The sequence below is a fragment of the Poecile atricapillus genome, chromosome 5, assembly GCF_030490865.1.
Source record: "Poecile atricapillus isolate bPoeAtr1 chromosome 5, bPoeAtr1.hap1, whole genome shotgun sequence".
In the NCBI taxonomy this organism is placed as follows: domain Eukaryota; kingdom Metazoa; phylum Chordata; class Aves; order Passeriformes; family Paridae; genus Poecile; species Poecile atricapillus.
Window position 1 is genome coordinate 18,051,057 of NC_081253.1, and position 25,428 is coordinate 18,076,484.

The 25,428-nt window shown below is 37.2% G+C and overlaps 1 protein-coding gene across 10 annotated transcripts in view; it reads right to left on the minus strand.

The window, feature by feature from the left end:
* Nucleotides 1-3,112: 3,112 nt before the first annotated feature.
* Nucleotides 3,113-25,428, minus strand: part of COBLL1 (cordon-bleu WH2 repeat protein like 1) — a 79,149-nt gene continuing 56,833 nt past the window's right edge. For all 10 annotated transcript variants that reach the window (XM_058839585.1, XM_058839588.1, XM_058839587.1 and 7 more), the window contains exons 8-14: nt 21,788-21,932; nt 20,770-20,838; nt 15,227-15,473; nt 12,124-12,209; nt 9,171-10,780; nt 8,365-8,547; nt 3,113-5,635 (exon numbers count right to left, since the gene is read on the minus strand). In XM_058839585.1, coding sequence (XP_058695568.1) covers nt 5,549-5,635; nt 8,365-8,547; nt 9,171-10,780; nt 12,124-12,209; nt 15,227-15,473; nt 20,770-20,838; nt 21,788-21,932 — 2,427 coding nt within the window. In that variant the 3' untranslated portion in view covers nt 3,113-5,548. The remainder of the gene's footprint in view (nt 5,636-8,364; nt 8,548-9,170; nt 10,781-12,123; nt 12,210-15,226; nt 15,474-20,769; nt 20,839-21,787; nt 21,933-25,428) is intronic.

The following is a 25,428-nucleotide window of genomic DNA, read 5'->3' on the forward strand; positions in this document are numbered from 1 at the left end:
GAGTCCAGTTACAGTTTATTAAATATTTTTAAACTAGAAATATTTTAACCATTAGTGAGTACTCTAGTGGTTAATGTACACCAGCACTAGCTCACTGAGTACACTAGCACTTGCAAACAGCCACTGTTGGCCAAAATTTTTTTAACAGCTGTTACAGGTTCTGTGAACTTAAGTCTCCCTCTGCCCTAAGCTGATTGTATGCTTCAATTCCTTTACTCCTTTGGATGTTCATCACCACATATACAAGCCTAGTTTTTAATATTCACATTCCTTAAACTATTCTGTCACTTGTGAAGATTTCCTTGGATATCTGGTTTTAGCAGGTTCTTGTTACTCTGGCTGGGATGACATCAGACGTAGCATGCAAAGTCTGCCCTGCTTAGTACTGAGAACAGCTGGTAAAATAGATGAAGAGGCTGAAGAAAATTTATTCCATCAGTCTGTAAGACTAGGAAATTTTGAAGAATGCATTCTAGTATTGTCTTAACAATGGCAGCTTACACATCATGTATATTATTTGTATTAATAGTGACCCAACTCTCAGTCATTTCAATACTCTCAGAACAACTGGTACACTTTTTACTAAGGGTAAACTTAAGAATAAGCTTTCCACCTTACCCCTAAACTCTTGTTATAAGCATTGTTTGGGAATGCCCAGACACTCATGGAAACTAATGCTTTAGAAATCACCAAGCAGATTTGTTGAAACAGAAGACAGTTGTTCTTCACCCAGAACAGCTGCTATCAACAAAACAGCTACTAAAAATACACTCATTGTACAATCACAAACTGGCAACAAGCAAACACCACTGGCATTTGTGTATAATAACACTGCTATGTCACAGGCACAAGACTGTTCTCAAAGTTTGGGAAGTTCACAGAGGAATTAGCAACTTACATTCCCATGAAACTTTTTGGTATTCTTTCTGGCTCAAGAGTTTTATTTCAACTGGGAATGATACAGCCATTGTTATTTTTAGGTCCAAACATGCACAATCACTCTGAAATAATACTAATAATACTAAGTTGAAATTTCCTTAAATTATTAGAGCCCTTTTTGCATACATTTATTTTTCATTTTCCCAATGTTAAGAGATTTTCTTTCATCACCATGTTGACAAATGTGGAACATGCCAATCAAAAAAAGCAAAATTCCTTTTATCTCTACCTCTTCCCTTCTCCTTCCCCCTCCCATTACTTTTTTTTTTTTTCTCTTAACTGTCTTGAATAATTTAGGAATAATTTAGTCCATTAACAGTTTTGGTGGTCTTTTCAAGGTGATGGAGGAATGTGAGAAGTGTTTATCTCCTCTTTCCCTTAAACTCTAGCTGTTGTACTGCTAGTGAATGTGAGGTTTAATACAGCTAAAAATGAGAAAACTGTACATCTCCTCCAAATATGCTCCTTGAAGACATAAACCCACCAAAATAATAAATTGCTTGTGTTAATAAGTAGGAACAGATGTGAAAAAGTAATGCAACTTTATGTACAATATATTGCAATAGACTCCTGACAAAGAGTTTCTGTGTTAGTTCCCATACCACGCAGTTCTTCCAAGGAAGACAAAATGAAGTTAAGTATTTAAGTTTTTAGCAAGCATAGTTTCCCCTACTTGCAAATTTCATGTCATTTAAACATGGACACCTTCCCTCTCACAAAGCTACCTAATCAGAAATTTTAAAGAAAAAAACATCCATCTTAGCTGTGATTTCCAATTGGGTTGTATAAAATAATCCCCCATAGAATGCCTGCTTTTAATTAGAAGCCGTGAAACATTTCCATTGATATTGCTACAGCTTAGCTTTATCACCAAAATAGACTTCATAAGCAATCTGTCTACAAGAAGTGATATTTCAGCTGCACCATTAGCAGCCAAGCACTAACAGAACACCACAGCTCCAGAGCCTCAGACCATTCACAGCATCCAGTTTTGTGCCTGATTGTGGCAGCTCCAATCCAAACACACCATTTCGACTTCAGCCTCACAGTTACACAGACAAATCAAGGCGTGTTCCCTTCTTCAAAGAGCTCAGTTTGTTTGACTACCAACCCACCTACTTAGTCATTTACATTTAGTCTTTTACCTTGCTGTAGTTGTCCAACACCTAATAGGATGCAGTCTGGCCAAGCATTCAAGGATGTACACCCTACTGCTCAACAGCACTTTTTCCTTGTTTCTATTTAACAGAAGGATTGCAAACCTTTTGGAAACTTAAAATAGGATTCTAAGCAGCTCCAACTGAAAATGTTTGCTTTGGCTGGTAACAGCTACCTGTAATAAACAAAGTATTAGGTGCTGTTATGTGTGATACCATGCTTCTTGGTCCATATCCACATAATTTTCATGTCTTCTGTGGAGATCCTGATGTTGTATGTTACAATTACAAGTAGCTGGAAAAACTAGGGCACTGATTACTGAACATACGTCCCAAAAATAGAGACACTGAGTGGTCAAACATCTTGCAGCTGCAAAGTATGAGAGCTCTTACCTTGGCCTTGCAACCTTTAGTCACGTATTTCCAAAAGTTACCTGGTGATGCTGTCCCAGCAAAACTTCTCCCTTCTCCAGTTACATCTGTAGTCTTAATTTTATTCTTCTGTAGAATAAATTTAAAAATGTATCTTCTATAATTGCTAAGATCATTTTTACTATCTCTCTTTGCTTTGCTAGCCCTCCTTAACTTGAGAGCCCTGGAGTCTGAACTGTGCACTGTATTATATGGATACCTTCTGCTTCTTCAAAGAACTGGTACCAGTAAGTCATAAGGCACCTTCACTGGGGCTTGCTGTTTTGTCCGGACAATTACACTGACATTTCATTTTCTTCAGTACCCTTACTTTCATTCCTACACATTTTGACTGCCATGCAAAAGCAAGGGGATTATAAGAGATATGGCATAACTAGTTTCCTCCTGTTGGAAGATATCTGTGATACACATTGTCCAAACTGTAAGTATTCTTGGGCTCAAAAAATAGTCTGTTTACCCTGCATGTAAGGTATTCACAATAAAAGTTAAATGCTGTCTAGCTTGGGCTTGCAGTTACTAGAAACACTTACTTGTTACTTGAGCAGAAATATTTTTATGGTTGAATAATGAATAAACACGTCAAGTTCATCAACAAGAGTTTCTCTAGTAGACTTTAATAAAAGAGTGTAAGAAAAAAAGCATCTGTAGAAATACAATAGCAAGATTAAAAAATATCATACATACACATGTTGGAAGAAGAGGGAAAGAGAAAGTTTTGCTAAACAAAATTGCCAGCTAGTAAGAAAAAGTCTCATTGAAGAGTTTCACAGTAATATAGCATGTGTAGACATTTCAGTTAGTTATTAAGCAAGTTCAGTTACACAATGAAGAGACCCTAAAATTCAAGCAAGATGGTTTTAATCTATGTCACATAAGATGATATTTGCCTTCAGGAGTTCAAACGAAAAGGCAGTTTATTTTTAATTTATGGGACTAAGAAACATACAGTAGTACAGTTTTGTAGTCAAAATTAAAGAAAATAACAAAGTACAGTTATTTAAACTTTCCCCAAAACAAAAAAACGGACTTTGTTGATTTGTTTGAAGAAGTGAAACATCACATACATTTGTATTAACACAGATGGAGATAAAAAAAGCTTTATGAAATAACTTTGGTCACCTTAGCAGAGAATACCAACATTTGGAAAAAACCCTGTAACCCCCACACACCCAAAGTACAAGGAAGAGACTCTTTTTCAAAGTGCATCCCCTTCTCTGGCAGATACAGATCAGCATGGTGGATAGGAATGCCTAAAACACAGACTCCAAATATCACAATGAGCACAGACAAGAATCCAGGGAGCAAGTTACAATTTTCAAGTCTGTCTCTCAAGACACAGTGGAATCTAGAATGTAAGCCCCAGTTAGAAACTAGAAATCTATATCTTCTATCTCACTATTTTCAAGTGAAGGTTGAAAATTTCTTTTGCAGTCAGACCCTGAAACAGGTCTTTTGAACTAACACGTGAGCTTCCCCCACCCTCGGAACGAACTCTTGACTGGAGGCAAGAACAAGGAGAAGATGGAAGTGGTAACACACATTGGCAAGGGACTAAGATACAGGAGAGAAAACAGGAGAGAACAGCAATGAAAAAAATGTTCATCGGATCTCTTTATGAATTTTTATTTACTAAAACATTCATTAAAGGGTTTCAGCATTAAGTTAACACCATAACTTGAAACTGGTAATTGACTCTGTACTAGGAAAGTAATTAGACCTCTTTGAGATTATTGCACAAAAACCTGGCAGCAAACAATTTGAAAATGCACATAAAGATCAGTTTCTGAAACTGAGTTACATAGTGTTTCTAAAGTACAAAATATATATTGTTAAAGAATAGAAACTAAATATAATTGCTTAATTTTAGATCAAGTCCAGCAAAAAAATATTTTAATATGGCAATAATTGCTGCATGCATCCCTAATGTAGCTATTTCATCACGAATATGATCATATTTCCACTCCCTCCCCAAAAATGTATAATCTTTACAAGAAACTCAAAATAGATAAAATATAACATGAAACATTTTCTTTTAATATATATTCCCATTTTGGTATTTAATGCTTAATCTATAAATAGATGTTCTCTGATACAAGCATGATTTATGTGTTTTTGTGCTGTTTTAAGATTAAAATATTTTGTAGGAATAAGTCCAAAGCAGCTCATTTTTTAGTCATACTTGCAGTGAAAAAAATATTCTATTTCATTAAGTATCAAAATTGGAATTTGTTTTGTACTAGTAAGTGACTATATGTTGATGACTACTTATTGCTTATCTGATGCTAGGTAAATATATATACAGATATTTAAAGAGCAGTTAAGAAACATCATGTAGTGCTACTGTTAAGAAAAGGTTTTGAATAGTACAAAAGTTTCCAATAATTTATGTCCTGATTTTTTGTGTGTGCACGCTACTAGGAAAAAAAATTACAGGAGAGTAAAAAAAAAAAAAATAAAAATCAAAATACATATCCCAATTACTCTCTGCTAAAGGAACAAAAACATCTATTTTTTAAGACAGAAACAAAGTATTGCATTGAATTAAGATTTCTAATAATCACAATTTTAATTTAATGAAGTAATATGGAGGCAGCATGTGGTAGATTTAAGTTCATACAATCTGTTAAAGTAATACACAATCAAAAATTAATTATTTGATTTAAAACTTTTAGCTGGCTTCCAATCTGTAATTTCAGCATAGTGCTACATATTGTTCAGTCTTGAAGGCTAAAATCAAGAATCTTCAATTCTCATTCTATCATAAGCAAAGTTCACCTACACCTCGTCTTAAAACTTTTTAGCAGCATAGTCACCTTTATAAAGAGAAAAAGGCAAATTATTACTATAATTTACATATTCTAATAATCTTTTAAAGGCATCAAAAGACCCAGCCTGACATTGTTATAACTGTTGACAAAAATATATTAACATATACTTGCATTTACACTTCCAAAAATTTGTAGTTAGTATTAAGTTGGCCTATGAAGCAGTAGTAAAGTGCAAAATGTTTGGTATAATGTCTAGGGATTAGCCTTAGCTTCTGTAGAATGCAAAGGGTTAAGCCTGGCTCTTCCATTGACAGCTATGGTGTTTGATGGAGGACCAACCTGGAGGCAGGGTGGGGTAAAAAAAAAGAAAGAGAAAAAAATATTAAAGAAATGTTAACCTAAATTTCCAGATTTTTATATCTCTAATATGTTACACACTGTTACTTCATTTAGTGTTTTTCTCATTCCAGTGGAAGACCTCCTATATGATTTCTTAACTAAGCATATATTCTACAGAAGTGGAAACAGAAGACATTACTTAAAAACATATTTTATCCTGACAAAAAATTTCATGTGTAACAATTCAAAAGATACATAATTTTCAGTCCTTCTCCACAACTGGTTGCAAAGAAGTACTTGAAAAAACATCACTAAACCAAACATTTTTATTAAATGTTGAATAGACCTCATTTCTTAATAAATCTTCTAAAACTTCTTTATACCTTGGTAATGTTTCTTTTATCAGAAGCAAACCATCACTTTTAGTACAGATAGCCAAAGCCTGATTTTCAGTGGAATTGCATAACCCAACAGCTCCAATTGAAGTAAATGGGAGCTGTAGATGCTCCACAGCCATAAGAACCACATACCACAGCACACGGTTTACTAAACACAATGAAAACATTCTCAAGAGAAAAATCGTTAAAAAGAAACCTCACTTGACCCTTTTTAGGTTAGTAATTACTGAGGCCTCTATTGAACAGGAAAGACCAGCAACACAAAAGGCCACAGATCTCAGCACTACATACAACGTATTAAGTAAAACAGAGGGTGAAAAAAATTAGAGAACTTGGCAAGTGGTGCCAGGATTTTATTTTTCAAATGACTCTCAGAGCTGCAAGGAGAGAGTGTATGGTGACAGGTAAAAAGAGAAGCAAGCACCTGACAGACATCTCTCATTATTCAAACAGATAAAATTATTACTCCTTTTCCTGACTGAAGCATGATACTGGAAGCTATGAGGTGTATGCATTCTACAAGTCCTCTCAATTCTCAAAAGCACTTTTGGGTGCAAATAACTTATTGATACAAAATGCTTCACTTCCCTGTCCTCCTATGGCCAGTTCTCTGTGTTAAACATAAAATGAGACCACGTTTTTATTAAATTTGCTCTAGGCCAAAAAAATCTCTTTCTGCTGTCAGACATACCTGTACCACAGCATATGCACTCTGAGACTGAAAAGAACAGCATGTACGATTTTATGCTTGGCAAAACTTCAGTGAGTTCTTCACTGCATTTTGTTTGTGTTCCAGGGGGTTTTTTAAGCCTGGTTCAGATTTCTGTGCTGCAGACTGCTTTTCTTTATGGTTACAGCTTCTTCATCATTATAATTTCTTCTTAAAAAGTACAGCCCTTTCATCACCCCAGTCTCAACATGTAATTTACTGACAAAGCACATCTCCCATCCACAAAAGAGAAAAGGAGGGGAAAACCAATTCCAGTCATTATCTCTCTCCCTCCTTCCCCATGCCATTCTTGTACCTAGACTGATAAAGACTATATGGGTCAATGTTAAACTAAGAACATTTCTTTTAAAAAGAATGAATAAACAAATGAAGTGTCATATTATTCAGAATGTAATTATGCACTAGAAGAAAAAAAATATTCTTAAAAATATACGCAAATAAAATCCAAACAGTATTTCTGGTAGAACAGATTTTACCTACAACAGATTCTGAAAAATACAGCATTTGCTTAATCTTATTCTGTTTTTATTATGATTATTGACATGTAGTTAGAAGCAATTCTACAGTGTATTATATACCATTTTTCCTGACTAGAGATCAAACGCTACTTGAGCATGCTCGCGACTTTTCCAGGAAACCCAGTCTTCCTATTCACCGTAGAAAGGATGGGAGATTTACAAGCCTCAGAGAGGCTCTTGCACTACTACACTGAAAAAAAATCTATGAAATGGAATGTTCCACTATCTGACCACTTACTGTGAGATTCTGACCCCAGGGAATCAAAGACTTCCATAAAACAAACAAAAATGTCCCTTGTATCCACCTACCACACATCACTAGTTTCTTTCAAGAGGAAAATGGAAGGAAAACAAAAAACCACTGACTTTTCCTGACCTTCTGCAATGAAAAATTATTCCTCAAAACAGAATGCAAAATACTAATGTGAGGTCAAGAAAACTTGGTGGGATTATGATTGTCTGGTTGCTACCTTAAAACAGCACAATTTTAGAAATGTGACTCTTTTACACAATGAGAGATATGTAGGTTAATTTCAGGAGAGAAAGTTTTTAACCAGAGTAGGGTGAGGGAAGATGGTCCTTCCAGGACTGTTGACAAAACATTGAGAGATATCTTAGTTATGATGCCTAAAAGATTAAGGACCTGATAAAGTCTAATAAATAGGAAAATAGCCTTCAGAACTCTTGTGTTATCTGCCTCCAAAAGTTGCAGCCACTTCAGGTCAGAACAAAGCTGCTCAGCAGGTTTGTAAAGCCATACCATTTCAAACCGTGTAAACACACACAAGTCAGATTTTATGGATGTGATACTTAACTGATAACCTAGAGATTTCTATTTCATTTCAGGAAGATTTTGATTACATTTGTACTGTAAGAAAATACAGACATTTGAAGCTCTGTGGGTGCATTCACCAGTTTATTCTGCAAAGCTGACCCTCTTCCCCACCTCCCTTCCCATCGTTAAGAGACCTCCTGGCAGCAGTATGTGCCAAAACTAACTGCTTTTAGAATCAGACATTAGTATGGTAATTTTGAAGGAAGTACCATGAGTTCTTTGTTTTGGATGCAATGATGAAAACTCACCCTTTTCAATTTGGCAGCAGCTTCTCCAGAGCGGATTGCAGCCAGCAAGCTCTGGTGGATCTGTTCGGGGTCAGCGCGCGGGAGCGTCATCGCGGTTTGTCTCTTAGTGACAGGGTGTGGGTGGTCAGGGGAAGCACCTGACTGCGCCTGACTCTTCTGCTCACTGTGCACATGGCTGCCTTTCTATAAAGGGAGGAAGTGGAACGAAAAGAAGCCAAAAAATTTTAATCTGAATTAGTTATAAATGGAAATCTGAATCAACCTGGCACAAGGGTGCATAGCAAACTGCTGCCATTCTAGTGTTTGCTTGGTTCAAGATTTCTGAGATCAGCCACACTACCAGCATAGCACATAGTTTCTCTCAAGTAATTATGCCAACAAAACTTTATATTTTCATTCAAGTGTGCTTGTAGCATGACTATTTGGAGGCGAATGGATCACACCATTCAGAATTAAATTTAAGAAACCAACACACAGAACTATAAAGAACAAATTGTAAGTGCTTCAAACATAAAAATAAGTATTACACAGGATGACTATTTAATTTACAGTTCTTTAATGTAGGGAATGCTAATTATGGCAGGAAATTATTATTTCCAATCATCTGAATGAAGCTGCTCTCATTTTTAACATTCCCTGTATTCCTGCACTTCATTATAATGCTGTGTTACTGGTGGACACGGCAGGGTGTTCTCCCTGCACAATTACAGCGCTTTCTGACCAGGGAGCAGGGAGAAACAAGCCTTTACACTGGCTGCACTTGATGGCACTGGGTCCAGTCAATTAGTATTACAAATAAAGTTTACCTTATCCATTTGACTATTTTGTGACCCCGCTGTTATGGTCTGTAAGGAAGGACTTTTCACTTCAGGCACGGAGGTAGCTGAGGAGAATCCAGCTGCCAAAGGGACAGAGGAGAGTTCCACTGGAAATTCCTCTCTTGGTGACTGGCTAGTGATCGTACGTGTCTTATTGAATGATTGTGACCTTTTGACTGCAGATGAGACAGCTAGAGCAAAAGGGGATGGTCTTGAACTGGAGTACGGCTTTGGAACTGCAAAAGTTCTGAGAGTTTTTAGATTCAACGGTGCTGGAGGACAGGAGGGAAAACTTAAAGGCTTACTGCTTTTAACAGGAGAAGTGGAAGATTCAGTGTTTTTTCCATCATCAGCGTTTTCTTGATCTGCAGGAGGAGAGGGAATACTTGTTTTTTGTAAAGCCAAAGAAGTCAAATCAGGCGATGAGATTTTTTTACCCATCTCTGTATTCTTAACTTCATTTTGAATTGAATTAGGAGCACAAACTGTGCTTCTGGCAACTGCAGATGTCACATAGTGACCTGAAGCTCTTCGTTGCATCTGCAGATAAAAAGAACTAGGCTTCATTGTAGGACTTAATGGACTTAATGCATTTGACTTGTCCTGAGTCTCAGAAGAAGCATTTGTATTATCCAAGTTTAGCATCAGTGGGACACGCTGCTTGAAAGACTCTCTTTCCATCTGGTTGCTCTCAGTAGTAATGTCAGCTCCAGAGGTCACAATATGTTCAGAAACGTTGTTCACTCTCTGCAGTTGACCATTTGCTGCTGCAGCTTCATTTTGTGAACCAACCTGTAAAGGACCCACACTTTTTGACAGATGAATTTCCCTTTGCACTATTAATTCTTTGGGGTCTTCCAAAGTAGATACCTCTTGATCCTTATGATCTGATAGAACTTCTGATTCCCAGCTCTTCATCATTTCTAAGAATTTTGGAGGCACTATCTTATAAGTAGTCATCCCAATTTTTGGTATGTAATCCCTTGTAATTTCATTAGCAGGTTTGGGTTTAGGTTTGGTGTCCTGTCTATAAAAAGGGTGACCTTTCACAGGAGAGTCATCTGGAGTTTCAGCAGTTGTTTCTCGTGAAGCAAAATCACTGCCATTTATACAGATGTGACTCTGGTCTTTTATTGGAATTACTTTTTTATGAGTAACTTCTCGTGTCTCAAGACTTTGTTCTACTGAAGTATCTTCACTCTCTTGATGCATTCTGTGCATCACTTGAACAAGGGAGTTGTTCTTCTCTCTGTTATGTTGAGGGACCAGCTCTCTAAACGTGGATGATTCAACACCCTGAGGAACAATCATTTCCTTCTGTGCAGTCCTTCCCAAATTGCTATCCAAAGTCTGGATTCCAACATCCTGAGTTTTCACTGTGTCCAAGCCAGTTTGATTTGTTTTGTCATCTTGCTTTTCTGAAATCAGTTGAGGATAATTCCTATGACTTACAGAGATGTCATTTTTACATGCCTGGCAGTTTGATAGTCTGTCAACTTCAAGCTTGTTATTTTCTCTAAAATCTACTGTTTTAATTTCAGCTGTCTCAAGTTCTTTCCCTTCTTCTGTTGCTGGAAGGAGTTTTGTATCACTGTGATCTTTAAGTTAAAGAAAGATTCCAAAATTAATACAAATGCCAAAAAGATTCAATTACTTCCATCAGGAAGCTCTGCATTCAGTGTTATTTAATAACAATGACTAGGGTCTCACTGATGCTAACATTTTCCCTAATTTTCTCTTTTAAAAGCTATTTAAAGATATATTTATATTTGACTAATATTGCCAAATATTGTATTCTAATTCAGGTATTCTTCCTTAATAAACAGGTTACAGATGCTATGTATTGACTTGATAGAAAAAACTAGTCCAGACCAATTTAAAAAGTGCTAATGCATTTCAATTCATTATATAGGCATCACTGACTCAAGAGCTCAAGGACTACTCGATATCAAGTTAGATGCAGTTTTTATTAAGTTCCACATATTTGTGGCTTCTTTAGTTTTAGTGTTACAAATCTTGTCAACTATACCTTATGTATTTGTACAAGGAAACAACTGAAAAACATATGGACAAGAGCAATTTGCCAAACCTATTTTTCCTATGCTTTTGTTGGTCTGATAATTCAGTTTTCTACCCCTGGACTAAACATGTGGTCATCTTCCAAACACATGAATATTTTAGTCAAATTGTTTCAAACACAAGATTGGAAAAAATTAAATTCTTCAGGAATAGTTATATGGGAGTGGTATTTTGTGGGGGGGAAAAAATCCTCATTTCATGCATGCTATAAAATGGCAGTTAAAATTTATAACACATATACAAAGGACTTGTGTTGTTATGATTAATTAACAGAGGTGTACTGAGTGTAAAAGACTATAGAAGGCCTAACATATAAATCTGAAAATCAGTGTCACAAAAGAGTAAAATAAATCACTCAGGTCGCTGAATCCACAGAGAAATTTATGACCCATTAGATGCACAGGATGTCGTCATTTTGCTTCAGATCAGTGTGTCACTTTCTTTTATTTGTGCTTAAAAATATTTGCATTTTCATGTAGAAAACTCACCCTAATTTCATAAGCAAAGAACAACTGATGGCTTCTTCTTCCCCAGTGGGATGTGGAAGCCATGTCACCCCACATGGCAGGATTACCTTTGTGTCCAGCCACCCCTCCTCAGCACTGTCCCACCCACACCATCCTATAACAGCACAATGCAGCTTTAACTACTGCTAAAACAAAATTATATTAAAAACAAACCCAAAAAAAACCAAAACTGCAGCCAATTCTTGCCAACTCATCTCAAAAAAAATACACTAGAGCTAAAGCACATGTAAAGATAATCTGATGGTAACAATTCAAGAGTTCACTATATAACTATTTCTTCAAATGATTAAAAAAGTTCAAGCTTCAAGTATTAACAACAAGTGGGAACTACTCACCATCAGTTTTATTTTGATCTAAAATTTTAAGCTTCCTGTCTGTTTGAAATCCATTGTCCTCACTGCTTATTTTAGTCTGTAGTCCTCTGCAAAGCACAACAGTACATTAAATATGCTGGTATCATTCATTTCAGTAAACACAAGAAATGATGCAAGAGAACTGGCAATATTCTCCAAACACAGATGGACAGAACCACTCTGCCAAACACTGGAATACTCGACAGAATCGATTTTTTTTAAAAAAAACATGAGGAAATGCTGCCATGATATTTTACCAAAATGACATGCAGCTCTACTTGCTTCTGTGTAAGCAGATGATCAGTCTTCCTTTCTCTTCTCCCCCTCCTTTTATTTACATGTGCAGTTTGAACAAGCCACTTTCTGTTGCAGTGTGTTTCTTGTTAATGGTATGTTCAGTTATTACCTAAGTTTGATTTGGTCCAAATGAGACCCTCCCACCCCACGTTGTCAATCTACCCTGAGTCTCCTGTCAATCTCTCTTAGGCCCACCACATGCTTGGAATTCCACTTTGGAAATCCCCTAAACTTCGACGCATGATTAGTCCATGTGACCCAACTTTCCCCCCCTACCTCCCTCATTGGATGATGATTTTGTGAACCCTGCCTTTTACCCTCCCCAGGATATCTCTAATTAGCTGATGCTTTGAACCACCTCCCTATTTCAGCTGTTGCACACTCACATTTTCTGTCTTTTGCCCCCAAGATTCCTCAGAGCAATAAATCCTCTATTATCCCATGCAAAAGACCTCCCTCTTGTCCTTGTCTCCTCAGAGTGCAGACTGACAGCCAAAAAGCCATAGAGCAAGTGCTCTACTCACACCTCGGATCACCCTGCTCCTGGGGTGTGACCCACTTCTGTCGAAGGCCCAAGTGATAGAGCCAGATAAGCTCCGGCGAGATGCGATACTTTTCCAATAGCAACTCCATTCCAGTGAAGCCACAATGCTTTTCACTCATAATAAAATGTTCTGACACACCCCAATCCAAAATGTATCCCTGACTTTGTCCGCACCACGCTGCATGAGACACTGGCTGTGTATGAACCCATGAACTGAGCAGTACAGACTTCTCAAAGTAGTCCCTTTCAAGAAAACAGCAAATAAACACACTTGCATACTAAACATCTTGGAAATGCATACAATTTCTATTTCCCTCATTTATTTCATGGGGGACAAGTGAACTGCAAAAATGCTGAATAAGCAACTCATCTTTTCGGGGGCAGAGTGGGGCATATTAAGTCCTTGGCCTCAAAAGGTAAATGAAAAAGGCAAAAATAATTTCTTAATAAAAAGTTATTAAAACATCAAACTTTGTTCAAGATATTTTTATAATATGTAGTTAGAAATACTGGTATACTGTGAAGATTCCAAATTATTTGCCACATCAAATGCATTAGTTGTCAGAATCAGTGCCTTGAGCTGACACACCTGCTTTGATTCATTGAAAATGATACATTTCTCAATAACCATCCATGCTCATGTTGCCTGTATAGTCCCAAACATAGTGTAAGTGTGCCATAAACCACTGAACAGGAGCACATGCTCTCAAAATTACTGCCGCAAGAAGGTTAAAGCTCAGTCCTGCACTCTGTACTCTTGCTTAGCTCCATTCCTTTTAACACAGCTGGGTGACTGAGCTAAAACTTTTAACAACAAGCTGAACTAGATTTTTAATAGGAATTTTAAAAACATCAAAACCCACCAAACCCAAAAGCCCCAAAACACCATGGATTATCATGATAGCAATTAGTGGTTTTGACTGGAGTATTTTGCATATATCTCTGGTTTGATTAAAAAAACCCACTTCTCATAGTAACTAGATCTTATATATAAGATCACAGTGATCTAAAGTTTTCCAGAAATATCATGTCAGAGAAATTCTACTCCTCATTTTGGAATCCCCAAGATATTTCAGGAAGCAATTGCCAAACTCTAAAGCCCTCTGGCTTTACCTGCCGTACCTTCTAGCTGATTGTCACCAAGACTGTAAGATATGAAAGGTTGCTACCAATGCTTAGGGAGGAAGGGAAAGAAACATCCCCTGGACAATTAGGCAAACTGGCCCCATAACACAGGCCTGATAAATTACAAATTCATGACAATTTATTAGATACCCAAAGAGAAGAAACATCCAAGCAACTGGGACAATATTCCTAAGGGCAGAGTATCAAAGACTTTTGCAAAGCCACATTTGGCCTTGGACTGACAAAAACGTCCCTTCAAATACAAGTTAAACCTCTCTTTACTACCTTGAAAGTTCTTGGCTACTAGGGCAGTCACACGTTTTGGCTTCAGTACAACAATCGAAATAGTTCTTTCAATTTAATTTGGGAACAGTAGCCAGCTTAGTTGCCCCAGGGAACAGAGAAATAGTGAATTACATTAACACAATGGGACTTCTCTGGACAATCAACATTTATTTCAAGCAGGCACTAACTCATGTTGGAAACCTGCTGAGTCAGGTAGTTTAACAAACATGCTGAAGGGCAAAGGTACAGCATCACCAGAAGGGAAAAAGAGCGGTTAAGGAAACTAATGTGTTTATTCGTTAAAAAAGCTGAATTAACTTGTTTTCCTGAGAGCAAATGGATTGAGACAGGTCAAGACCACATATAAGGAAAAGAAAAAATAAAAATTAAAGTGAAAACAAACACGCAGGCAGTAAGAATCACGCCCAAAAGAACAGGAATGGCTGATGTATCTATTGTCCCCCATCTGCAAGAATGAATTTGTATATTTTCATTAACTAATCAATCCAAATTTTTTTGCAGCATGCTGCTCTAGTAAACACACTGGGCATTTTAGAGCTGGGTTCAGCTTTTCTGGGCTCCAGCTGTTTGAGTAGTAAGGAAAGGGAAGATTAAACAGAATAGACTGCAGAACATTTCATTGTCATTTTTGTTGGAAAGCTTCATGAATTACTGTGCACAGAAGAGTGCTACAATGAAAGCTAAGCACATTAAAGTTCATTCCTCTCTCACAATTCTCTGTTTTGTGCTTCACAATGAAACAGCACTCTGCATTTTATTTGCCTCCCCCATTGTCCCCCCAATGCTCCTTTCTTTGTCACAAAACGTACTTACTTGCCATCTGTGCTCATATTTTCTTGTTTTTCTTCCTTGAAGCTCTGCAAGTTGTCTGTGGGAACACTGCCAGGAACAGGAGCTGATGAAGCAGGATCATTTTTGTCATTTTCCAGTGGTACCTCAGCAGAGCTGAAGGCTTCAGTAACCTCTCCTATCCCAGGAGAGGTATTGGTACTTCCACTGTCCTCTCCCTGTTGCACACCTATCTCTTCCCTTTCATCAATTTCTTCCAGGTTGTGCACATCTACACTCACAAAAAAAACAAAAGAAAAAAAAAAAGAAAAGAAAGTAAAAATACCGCCAAACCAATAAAATCCAAACCAACCCACAACTCAAAATGCAGTTTGTATATTAAAAGGGACTGCTCAAGGCAGCCTAAATAGTTTGAAGAAGGAAAACTGACTTTTTTTCATAATTCAGATAAATTTTAAAAAAATAATTTAAAAAAGAGATTCATCCAGATTTCACAGAATTCTCTGGTTCTTTTCAATTCTCCCTATTGACACAAGAATATGCTGATCACTATGCTACTGTCCATCTGGTTCTGCATCTCTACCTACTGTAAAACATTTTCCATATTTAATCCAAGTATTGAATTAAGACTGTTAAATATATTTTTATTCATCTCATAACCCTAAATTTAATGGAGGTGGACTGTTGCTTTTACCTAGACTTCTTGTACTTCCATTAGCTCTCCAGAGAGTTTTAAAACACACAGTTCCTCTATATCATAGTAGGAATTTTCAAGAACTAAAGAGCAACACAAATATCAATTTTGCCCATGGTTTGGACAAGTTTCATTATCATTATCAAAAATTTCCCATAACCATCACAAGTGTATTAGAGTGTCTTGTGCGTAGCTTCATGTTAGAGTAGAAAAATAAAGTTCATGGAAAAGTGCTAATCCATAAAAATACTGACATTTGCAGCCAGAGCATAGTTAAACTAAAAGGTTGAGTTGCTGGATTAGGACACAGATAAATCGGTGTAGTTAAATTTGAACTAATAAGTACACCTGACTGGGGTTCTTCCATCAGCTTTGAGTGCACTGACACCTGTTAGGAACGAGCCTTGCACTTGGACAATCAGGTTTCAGTCTAAGTGGTATCAATAAATTTCCAAGTATAAACCAAAGTCAACAAAGAAAACAAAAAGGAATACTGGAAATTCACAGATCCCAGAGTACAAGAACAAAACTAAACAAAACAAGCAGTTAGACATTTTTAGCAGCTGGTATTCCACAATGCTTCCAGCACCTCTAGAGATGTACAGTGTTACAGAAAAGTAGTGAGAGGATATCTATATTGGAGAAAAGCTCAGTACAGAACAAAAACCTTGATGTTTGCAATAAGGTCATTAGTTAAGAGTTCAGTAAAACCAAAGCTACTCATTCAGAATTACAGAAAACTACAAAAGCCAAACATTTAACTATTTAATTCTTGGCTTTATATTGCAATCTTGTAACAGTGCTTTGTAGTTACACATTAAGCAATGTGATCAACACCTGCCTGAGCTGAATGCAGAAGCAGTTTAGATCCCCAAGGAAAGAAGGGCAAGACTGCAAAGTGGTGCAGGTGAGCTCATTCCATGTGGTTTCAGCACAGGTACATACAAATACGTCATACTCGTACTACAGGGACTCCCACAGGTTTACTAGTCATAAGGGCCTTCTCTTCCTTCCATCATCCGCCAACCCCTTTTCCACCTAGGGAAAGCTCATACCCAGCAGCCTCATACTTTGGGGGATCATTTTAGTGATGGCAGTATGATTTCATGCGTGACAAGTCAAATATATATGTCAAAATGAACAAAGCACAGCAGGATGTGAGCAAACATTAAACCAGCTCAGATTGTCCCACAGCCCATAAATGGCTCTCTAGAACATTGCCTCTTTCACTGGTGAGACCTATTATGCCATGGGCCTGAGCCATCACCAGCTACAGGAACAAAGACTGACATTTTCAGTCTAAATACTCTATGGAAACCTGAATTATACAACAAAGAATATCCAGGACTCTGACAAGAGAAATGGAAGCATTTTGGAGCTGCTATGGCTTTGTGCCCAGGCACTGCTGTCATTTCTCTACTGCTTTTACTCTGGAGAGGAGTGTAACAAAGGCTGAGTTGTATCTATAGTCCTGGGATGGAAACTTAGCTTGGGTTTGTAGGAGACATTCCTGACATTCCTGCTATGTGAAAGTCTGTTCTTTGCTGTGCTAGAAACACTTCCAAGCGTTGGGGTGGACTAAACTGACCTACAAATGGATAATACCAAACAAAAACAACAGCCCTCACACTTCTTCAAAAATGCTCTACCTCATTTGTCAGCATAAGATCAGCCTTGTTTGCTAGTGGATTTTCATCTGTTACTGAGTCTCATTCCACACCCAGGCTGTCACTGCTGCAGCAGAATAAAATCTGAATACATTTGAATACAAACAACATTTAACAACCATCCTTCACTTACGTCATGCAGGTAACTCCCTAGGGCAGCAGTTCAGATTCTGATTTGTTTCCAAACCCTCAGTCTGTAACTTCTATATGCAACATGTTTCTGGTTAGAACTGAGTATATACTGTTGCCTTATTGCTCATACACCCTATCCATAGTTCCACATGTAATATAAATTGCATTTCTACTTGCATATAGTTTATTCTTTTCAAACATTAGTCACTGGGTCTTAAGTAGCCCTAAACCAATAGAGCCAGAGTTATAGTGTGTCACTGTGAAGGTAGATATATAGATAAGTGTACACACACATATATATATATATACACACATCCCTGATGACTGACATGCCATCTGCAAGTCTGTTTTGAGCAGAAAGAATACACTTTGCCCAGCAGAGAACGGTGCTACTCTGTGAGCTCTCATGCTTGTAAGCACCAGAGCCGGAAAGCCTGACTACATCCTGCAAATCTGCTCTTGACTCTATAGCCCCCAACAAGGTGCTTAAGAAATACTGTAACCAATAGGATTATATCCAGGGATTTGTCTGATGGAAACTTTTCTAAAAATCTCTAATTTCAAAATTTGTTTTGAATACCGTTTTACCACCTTCCCTATAAAAATAAAGATTAAACATTAATTAAACTTTGGGAAGGTGAACAAAAATCATAATTGATAAAGATAATTGTTGTTTATAATTCCAAATGTTCACATTACTTCTTTGCCAATGCTTATGCTGGTAGATGCATGTCTTCAAACTACTTTTGTCAAGGTACACACAGTTTTTACACCATGGGAAAACTGTCATTTCAGAGGAGAAATGTTGCCTATTCCAGCAACGGAATATGTAGCTACTAGGTAGCTACACTTAATATATGTGTCTACGTAGTGAAAAGCTAATAGACACCAAATTGAACATTTGCAATGGCTCATTTTAGAGCAAAAGGTAACACTGTATTTGCAGCTTAGGGTTTTTTTGCTTATTTGCTGAAGTAGCACTGCGTAACAGAACCACTCTAGTCACAACCGAACAAAAACTCACAATACTTCCCAGACGCCTGACAATCGAAGCAATATGAATCCATATGGAAGGAACTCCTGGGTTTTTGTAAAGTTAAAATTATGTCCAACTTCGCAATTTAAGTGATACTGAACTATTTTATCCATTTAAAACAATATCCAAACATGGATAATTTTCAGACTAGGAATAGGACAGGTGTACTGCATCTGATTTTGCTGCAGGTTAATACTGGTTCTCATGGCATAAGGGGCTTTGCTAAAAGGACCCTTTATACACAGGCCTCACGACAGTTTCAGAGATGCCACCAGAGAGCAGCAGTATCCCATGAGAAAAAAAAAAAAAAAAAAAAAATCGACGAAGTTGTGTTATGTGACTTGTATGTACATTTAAAAAAGAACTGCTTTACATTAAGTCTTCAGCAAAGGACACTGTGTGAAGACACAAGGAAAACCAGAGACTGAAGACTGTCACTAACTGCAGAGGTAAATCCAAGGGCTCAACACAGGCTGCTTTAAGCCCAGTAAAGATGATTACCTTTTTCTATTTCTTTCCATTACAGCTTAAATTAAAATATTTAATTACAGGACTCAAATGCCTCAAGCAGAATTTTCTATACCTATGGAAAAATAAATAAGCCATTTCTTGTGCAGGGTTGTTTATCTACACAGCACTTGGACATTATAGTGATGGGAAAGGCAAAAATTCTAGCACAGATCAACAATCTTAAGATAGAAACAAGTACAAGAAAACAAAAGAACTTGATTTAAAATCACAGTATGATACACTTTCACCTTAGACCCATTACATGTGAATACAGTTTTCAACATACAAAATTCAGTGCTAATAAACAAACCACTCACTCAGAATTGATTATTCTATTTCATCTGCTACAACATCTAGGACAAGGTAAGGTTACAACTTTGTTAGATTTTCGACCCCAGGCTCCACAGTATAGGTTCATACTCCCATTTATTATGTTACATATTGCTTCTACTTAATGTCTTTTCCAATAATTTACATGAATTCCCCTAAACACAAACAAATCCCAAGTCTACTGATTACTGATTTTTTATTTTTCCCCCTTTGCCAGACACCTAGCATCCTAGCAGATGATTTTTCAGCTCTTGTGGTACATTTTTGTTTTACCACTCCAAACAATTTGACTGACATCCAGAATAAAACAGCTGGAAAACTACTTAAAAATTCCTGTCAACTAGCACAGTAACTGAGTGCTTAGCCTAATATAATGACAGTGGCACTCAACAGGCTTAGCACTTATATACTTCACTCTTATTAAATGCATTGAAGAGTTATTCTTTCAAACTGCACTGGCACTGATTATTCTAAAAGCTTTTGCAAATTTTAGAAGACTTCTAGATGTTGTATCTTGTAACTGAACCCTACAGTCTGGTGCTTACAAACAACAGTATTTCACAGTACAAACTGCATAAATTTAAAAAAGCATTATGTTCAGCAGCTAAATAATTGTATTTTAAACAGCTATACTTTCATATATCACATTTTTCCCATAGCACCCAACAAATAATTTAATGTATAAACAACTATTTATGCATTCAGTTTAGATTTACAACTTATGTTTTCAAAGGCTGTTCAGATGCCAACCAAAAGCCAGGCACAGATTTGCTCCTGCCCCTACGTTATGCAGGTCAAGGGCAGCACAAGGCAGGACTCTAAAAACAACACTGGGCTTTAGCTTTTGAAAAGCTTGTTATGTACCAACAAAAAAAAAAAAAAATCACAGAAATTCTGGATAGTTCTTCTCTGTAACTTGTGAGGAAGGAGAGAAAACAGGGATAATGTTTCGTTTATTAAATGTAAAACACAGATACCAATACAAAATATATTGTATTTGTGTCCATAGACAACAAAGGTAAAATACCCTTATTTTAGAAAGCCCTGTTTTTACTTCAAAGGAAAACTTAATTGATCTGAAGCATTAAAATTAGTTCTATACTAACACTAATTACTATAGCATAGTAATTTATTGCTATGAATTATAGTGACTTGCTATTAAATAAATTTTATCAATACTTTTGTAGATAGAACCAACCTGTTTCAGGCTGCATTTCAGTGGCTCTTCCTTCCGCTTTAGTGGAGGCTGATTCTGTTGACTCCGTTACTGCAAAAAGTGAAGCAACAACCCTTATCACCTCTTAGTTTCTGCACCAACAAAAGTTGCAGATAAAATGTCAGATTGTGGTCATACAGACTAGTGATTTCTTCAAGAAACTCCTCTGAAGCAACTAGTGCTCACTGTCAGATTTTCCAGATATTTTAATCTCAACTCTTAGGTATTTTTGAAACAGAAAACTGAATTTTTGATCAAAAGGAAGAATTGCAAAAAAAAACAAGTGGACTTTCTCTAAGATATTTCTAGTCAGTGCATTTGCTATTACACTCTCTCTGATCCAGAGAAGCTAATCTTTTCTCCCCACCCAAGCAGGCCACCTGAGTAACATAAACAAAATTCTATACTTAACCTAACTATAATTAATTTGGTACTGTCTGGGTCTTTTTCTGATCTGCATGCTCTAAATACCTCTCTTTCTCACACTTGTGGGAAAAAAACAGAAGATTGGTGAGGATTGTAATCACACTCAAGTGACTTGCAGTAGGGGTGCAAAACCCCACATATATGATATTAATTGCTCTTTAATCTTGTGTGTTTGACAAGTGGAACACCTGTGTTCAGATAATATATGCCTGTGATAGACTTACGAGGCATCTTATGGGAAATGCTGGAGATTCCTGCCCTGCTGTGGGAGAGATCAAAGCACTGTGGTAAATACACTTGTGTGAATCTCTGACACGGAGAGAAGGGAGCAGGTTTGGCAATCGTCTGGCACGGAGCGAGCTCTGCAGTGCCGGTGTTCCCACTTGGGTGTCTCTGCCCAGCTGCTGCTTCGAGGCTTCCCCAGTTGGTGAGGTAGCAAAAGTAAATTTATTCTTTGCATTCGCAGTTTTGTGGTTGCTCGCTTGAGGTTCTTATCTCATAAGGTGGCATTACTTTAATGTTTAGCCAGCTATACTTTCTGTTGCCTTCCAATTAAACAGCATAAAAAGATTACCAGGCTCATTATTGCTTTCACTTTGATCTTCTGGTGCTCTAGAGGGTGGTGAGGGCGCCTTGCGCTTCATCCTGCGTAGAGAGGAGTTCACGGAAGCAGTGTCACTGAGCGGCAGGGAGCCTTTCCGCACTAATCCCAGAGGGGCCTGCCAAGGGAGACAGGGCAGGAAGATTATTAGCAATCAGTGAAAAATAGAGAAATAGCTCCAGTAATTATTCTCCAAAAGTATTTATAATATACATTTGGGAAAGAGAGAACATATTACCAAACGTATTGTGTTTTTCATCTTAATTCCTCCAAGGAGTTGTTTTTAAAAAAAATTTTCTCAAGTAATTGAATATACTCACAGAGGTGCAACATAGAGCAATAAAAGAAAATCAGTTGTTACATATAGTCTAAAAGAACTTGAATACTTTTATGCCCAAAGGCTATTCTAAAAACCCAAAATTAATCTTTTCTAAAAGGAATTAAATTCATTGTGGAAAGAAGTTTCAACTACACCCCACCACAATGATATAACACAGTGTTTCCTTCTCTATTCTTTCAACAGCAGTCCTAACTGGCCTGTATACATAATTATTATGAATGTCTCTCCCTCCTTGAAATACCTGAACTTTCAGAAAAAATTTTGGAATGCCTGCTTTCAAAACTTATCAAGTACAACTGTCTTAAAACAAAACAAAAACTTATCAAGTACAACTGTCTTATTTAACAAAATTAAATTCGGTAAGCTGCAAAACTGAAGTTATAGTACCTACTGATGTACCTACAGCATAGTAATGTCCTCATTACTGCAGCAAAATTAAAAAAATCTTAATTCACAAATAATCAAAACAATTAAAAAATGGACAAAGGATACCTGCTGAACACCTCATATTTTAATGATACAGCAGTCCAATAGCATTTTAAGCTGTTTTAGAAACACATTCCCTATCTAAGAAAGACAGTAGTTGTAAATTTGCCTGCCATTCTCAACAGTTTGCCTTATGCTGAAAAAAATTATATCCACATGTACTAAATGGACAATGTTCAGGATCCCAGCAATAAAGGAATATATTTTGGAACTGGACACAGCTGCCTGTTTCTGTAGTAATTCTGATTCCTATCACTTGTCTACTCAACAGTATAATAAAATCCTGCAGTGACATTCATTTCTGTTTAGAAGGATCCACACAGCAGTTGGGTGTAGGGTCATCTCCAGAGAACTTCTCTGTGCTTCAATTAACCAGCCCACTTCACAAAGCACAATATCAAGGAACAGAGAAGGCATAAAGACACCTACATGTTCTTGTTTCACTGAAAATCCTTTCAAAAACATCAGACAATAGAATTGTTGACCGTGTCAATATCCATGGAAAAAGATGCTTATCATTTAGAAAGCTACCACTGAACAAATACCCAAAGATTCCACAGTAAGTGGGATATTAAAGACCAAAAGCTAGAGTATTTGGCTGTATACAATCAAATCTATAAAGAAAATTACAACAGAAAATATATGAGCACAAGGTGTCTGTCAGGCAGTGTTTGGCAGTTCCCATGAGATTGCAGAACAATACCTGAATGAATGAATGAATGAATGAAGAGGGCTTTGAACAAAAAACTATCCTCTGAGCCACCCTGGGCACCCTCAGTCGTCTGCTTTGTCCCACCCTGGTATCAGGTACAACAGATCCACAGATACTGCACTATAAGGAGCAGCACTGCCCAGAAACATACACACAATTCTACCCATTATTCTGATGCCAAAGCAACCAACTCAAACTTTTTACAGCAAAGCAAGTCAAGGTTTAAGAGCGAAAACACAAAGCACAAGGTGAAATGTTCTTTTAAGAACACCAGAGGATAGGGACACAGCACTCCTAATTAAAAATACTTGCATGCTTGAGTAATTTTTAACCGAGTTTCTAGATTACAATGTCACACAACAAAAAACACTTTACACTTTTATAATTTCTTATTCACAGTTCCAAAATAGTTCTTAAAAAAGTAAAATTAATTAATAGTATTCAGCCTTTGAATGTATTCAGGAGAGGATATCAAATGGAATATTATTTCCCCCAATGAGGCTTTTTTTTTGGCTGAAGTATTTCCTCCTCGCGGTTGGGCAGTTGTGTTAGTCTCTCTGGCAGCTGTGCTCAGGCTGCAGCCTCTCTGCTCTGCACAAAGCCACATTTCCCTGTTCCCAGGTCTGCACCTCTCGTGCTTCACACAGGCTCCCTCAGCGACTCGGCTGGCACCGAGCTCTGCGCACGCTCGCTCGGCTGAGCAGATGTCACCAGAGTTCCCTTCTGCACACAACAAGTGTGTGTGTAGGGGGGGAATAATGTTCTCAGCATAAGAGCACAAATGCTACTAGAAGATTTTTATAAGCCTTTCTACTGCCCTTTGCATCCAAAGAAACAAACAATTTGCAAAGAGAGATTTCAAGAAAGTACTAAATGTTCCAGTTAAGGTTCAAGTGTTGAACAGATTTTCTCAGGAATTATTCAACATATGAATATTAAGAGCTTTCAAATCCTAACAAAGGCTGTAATGTGAAAATAGTACTTTAAACAGATGGAAAAAAATTAAAATAATGTTATTAAGACATATCTGACAAAGCTTTGGAATATACATCTGGGTATTCATGTGTCATACCAACTGCCTATGATAACCAGTGCTTTATCAGTTACATTTAAATTAAAATTCTTGTTAGGATCACTAAAGTAATTAGCTGTGTTTATGCAGAAACACCAGTGAACTCTGTCACAACTTCTATAACATATGCAGGAGTTCTACTTTTAACACCATACAGTCTCCTCATCCTGCAAAAAGCAAGGGTGGATATGAAAACTTCTTTAGTTTCAAATTTGGCACCAAATCCCACCCAAAGCAAACACTAGTAGATGCCAGTGCTTCCCAAGTCCCAGCCTCTGTAAGCAGTGGCAGACATAGTGCCTTGCCCTTATCATTTCAAAAAAGCAAATAAAGGTAATTAAGGCACAGTAATTTTGAAGCTGCAATGGAAGCAAAAAGCCAAAAAGCATTTGGGAAGGAATAAGCGGTAGTGGAGCATTTCAGTGTGCTGGAAAGCCTACTTCATACCAAGGGTCACTGGACAGAGGTCTTCATATCACCACATCCTCCCTGTTCTGCTCCATACCTATGTTTAACAGAGATATATGGGTGACTGTACCTTGTAGGGACAGCAAATCACATTGCTACTCATATTGCTACTATTTCTTTCTTCCCTTTGTGTATGCAGGCAAACATACAAAATGTCCAAGGAGTAACAGCAAAAAATATGTATTTGCTCCTACAGTGATTGATACACTCAATTTCCATTACATTCCATTACATGGCTTAAGCTTCCCAAAATACTTATCCTAACTACTACAAAGGAAGTATTACACCTCTGATCCATTGAAAAGAAAAGACATATAGAATATGTTTGGAGAAACTCAGCTGGTGATATACTGTCCAAACAACTAATATGACTATTTTCTCCTAGGATTTATCTTGCTGGTAGAGAAGCAAATACAATAAAGAAGTTATGTATTTGACATACTGAAAAGTGGATGCATGCAACATTCACCACAATTCTGAAACATCTCAGAATAATATCCGATTACCTTCATGGAAACTTCAGGCAGCCCTGAGCA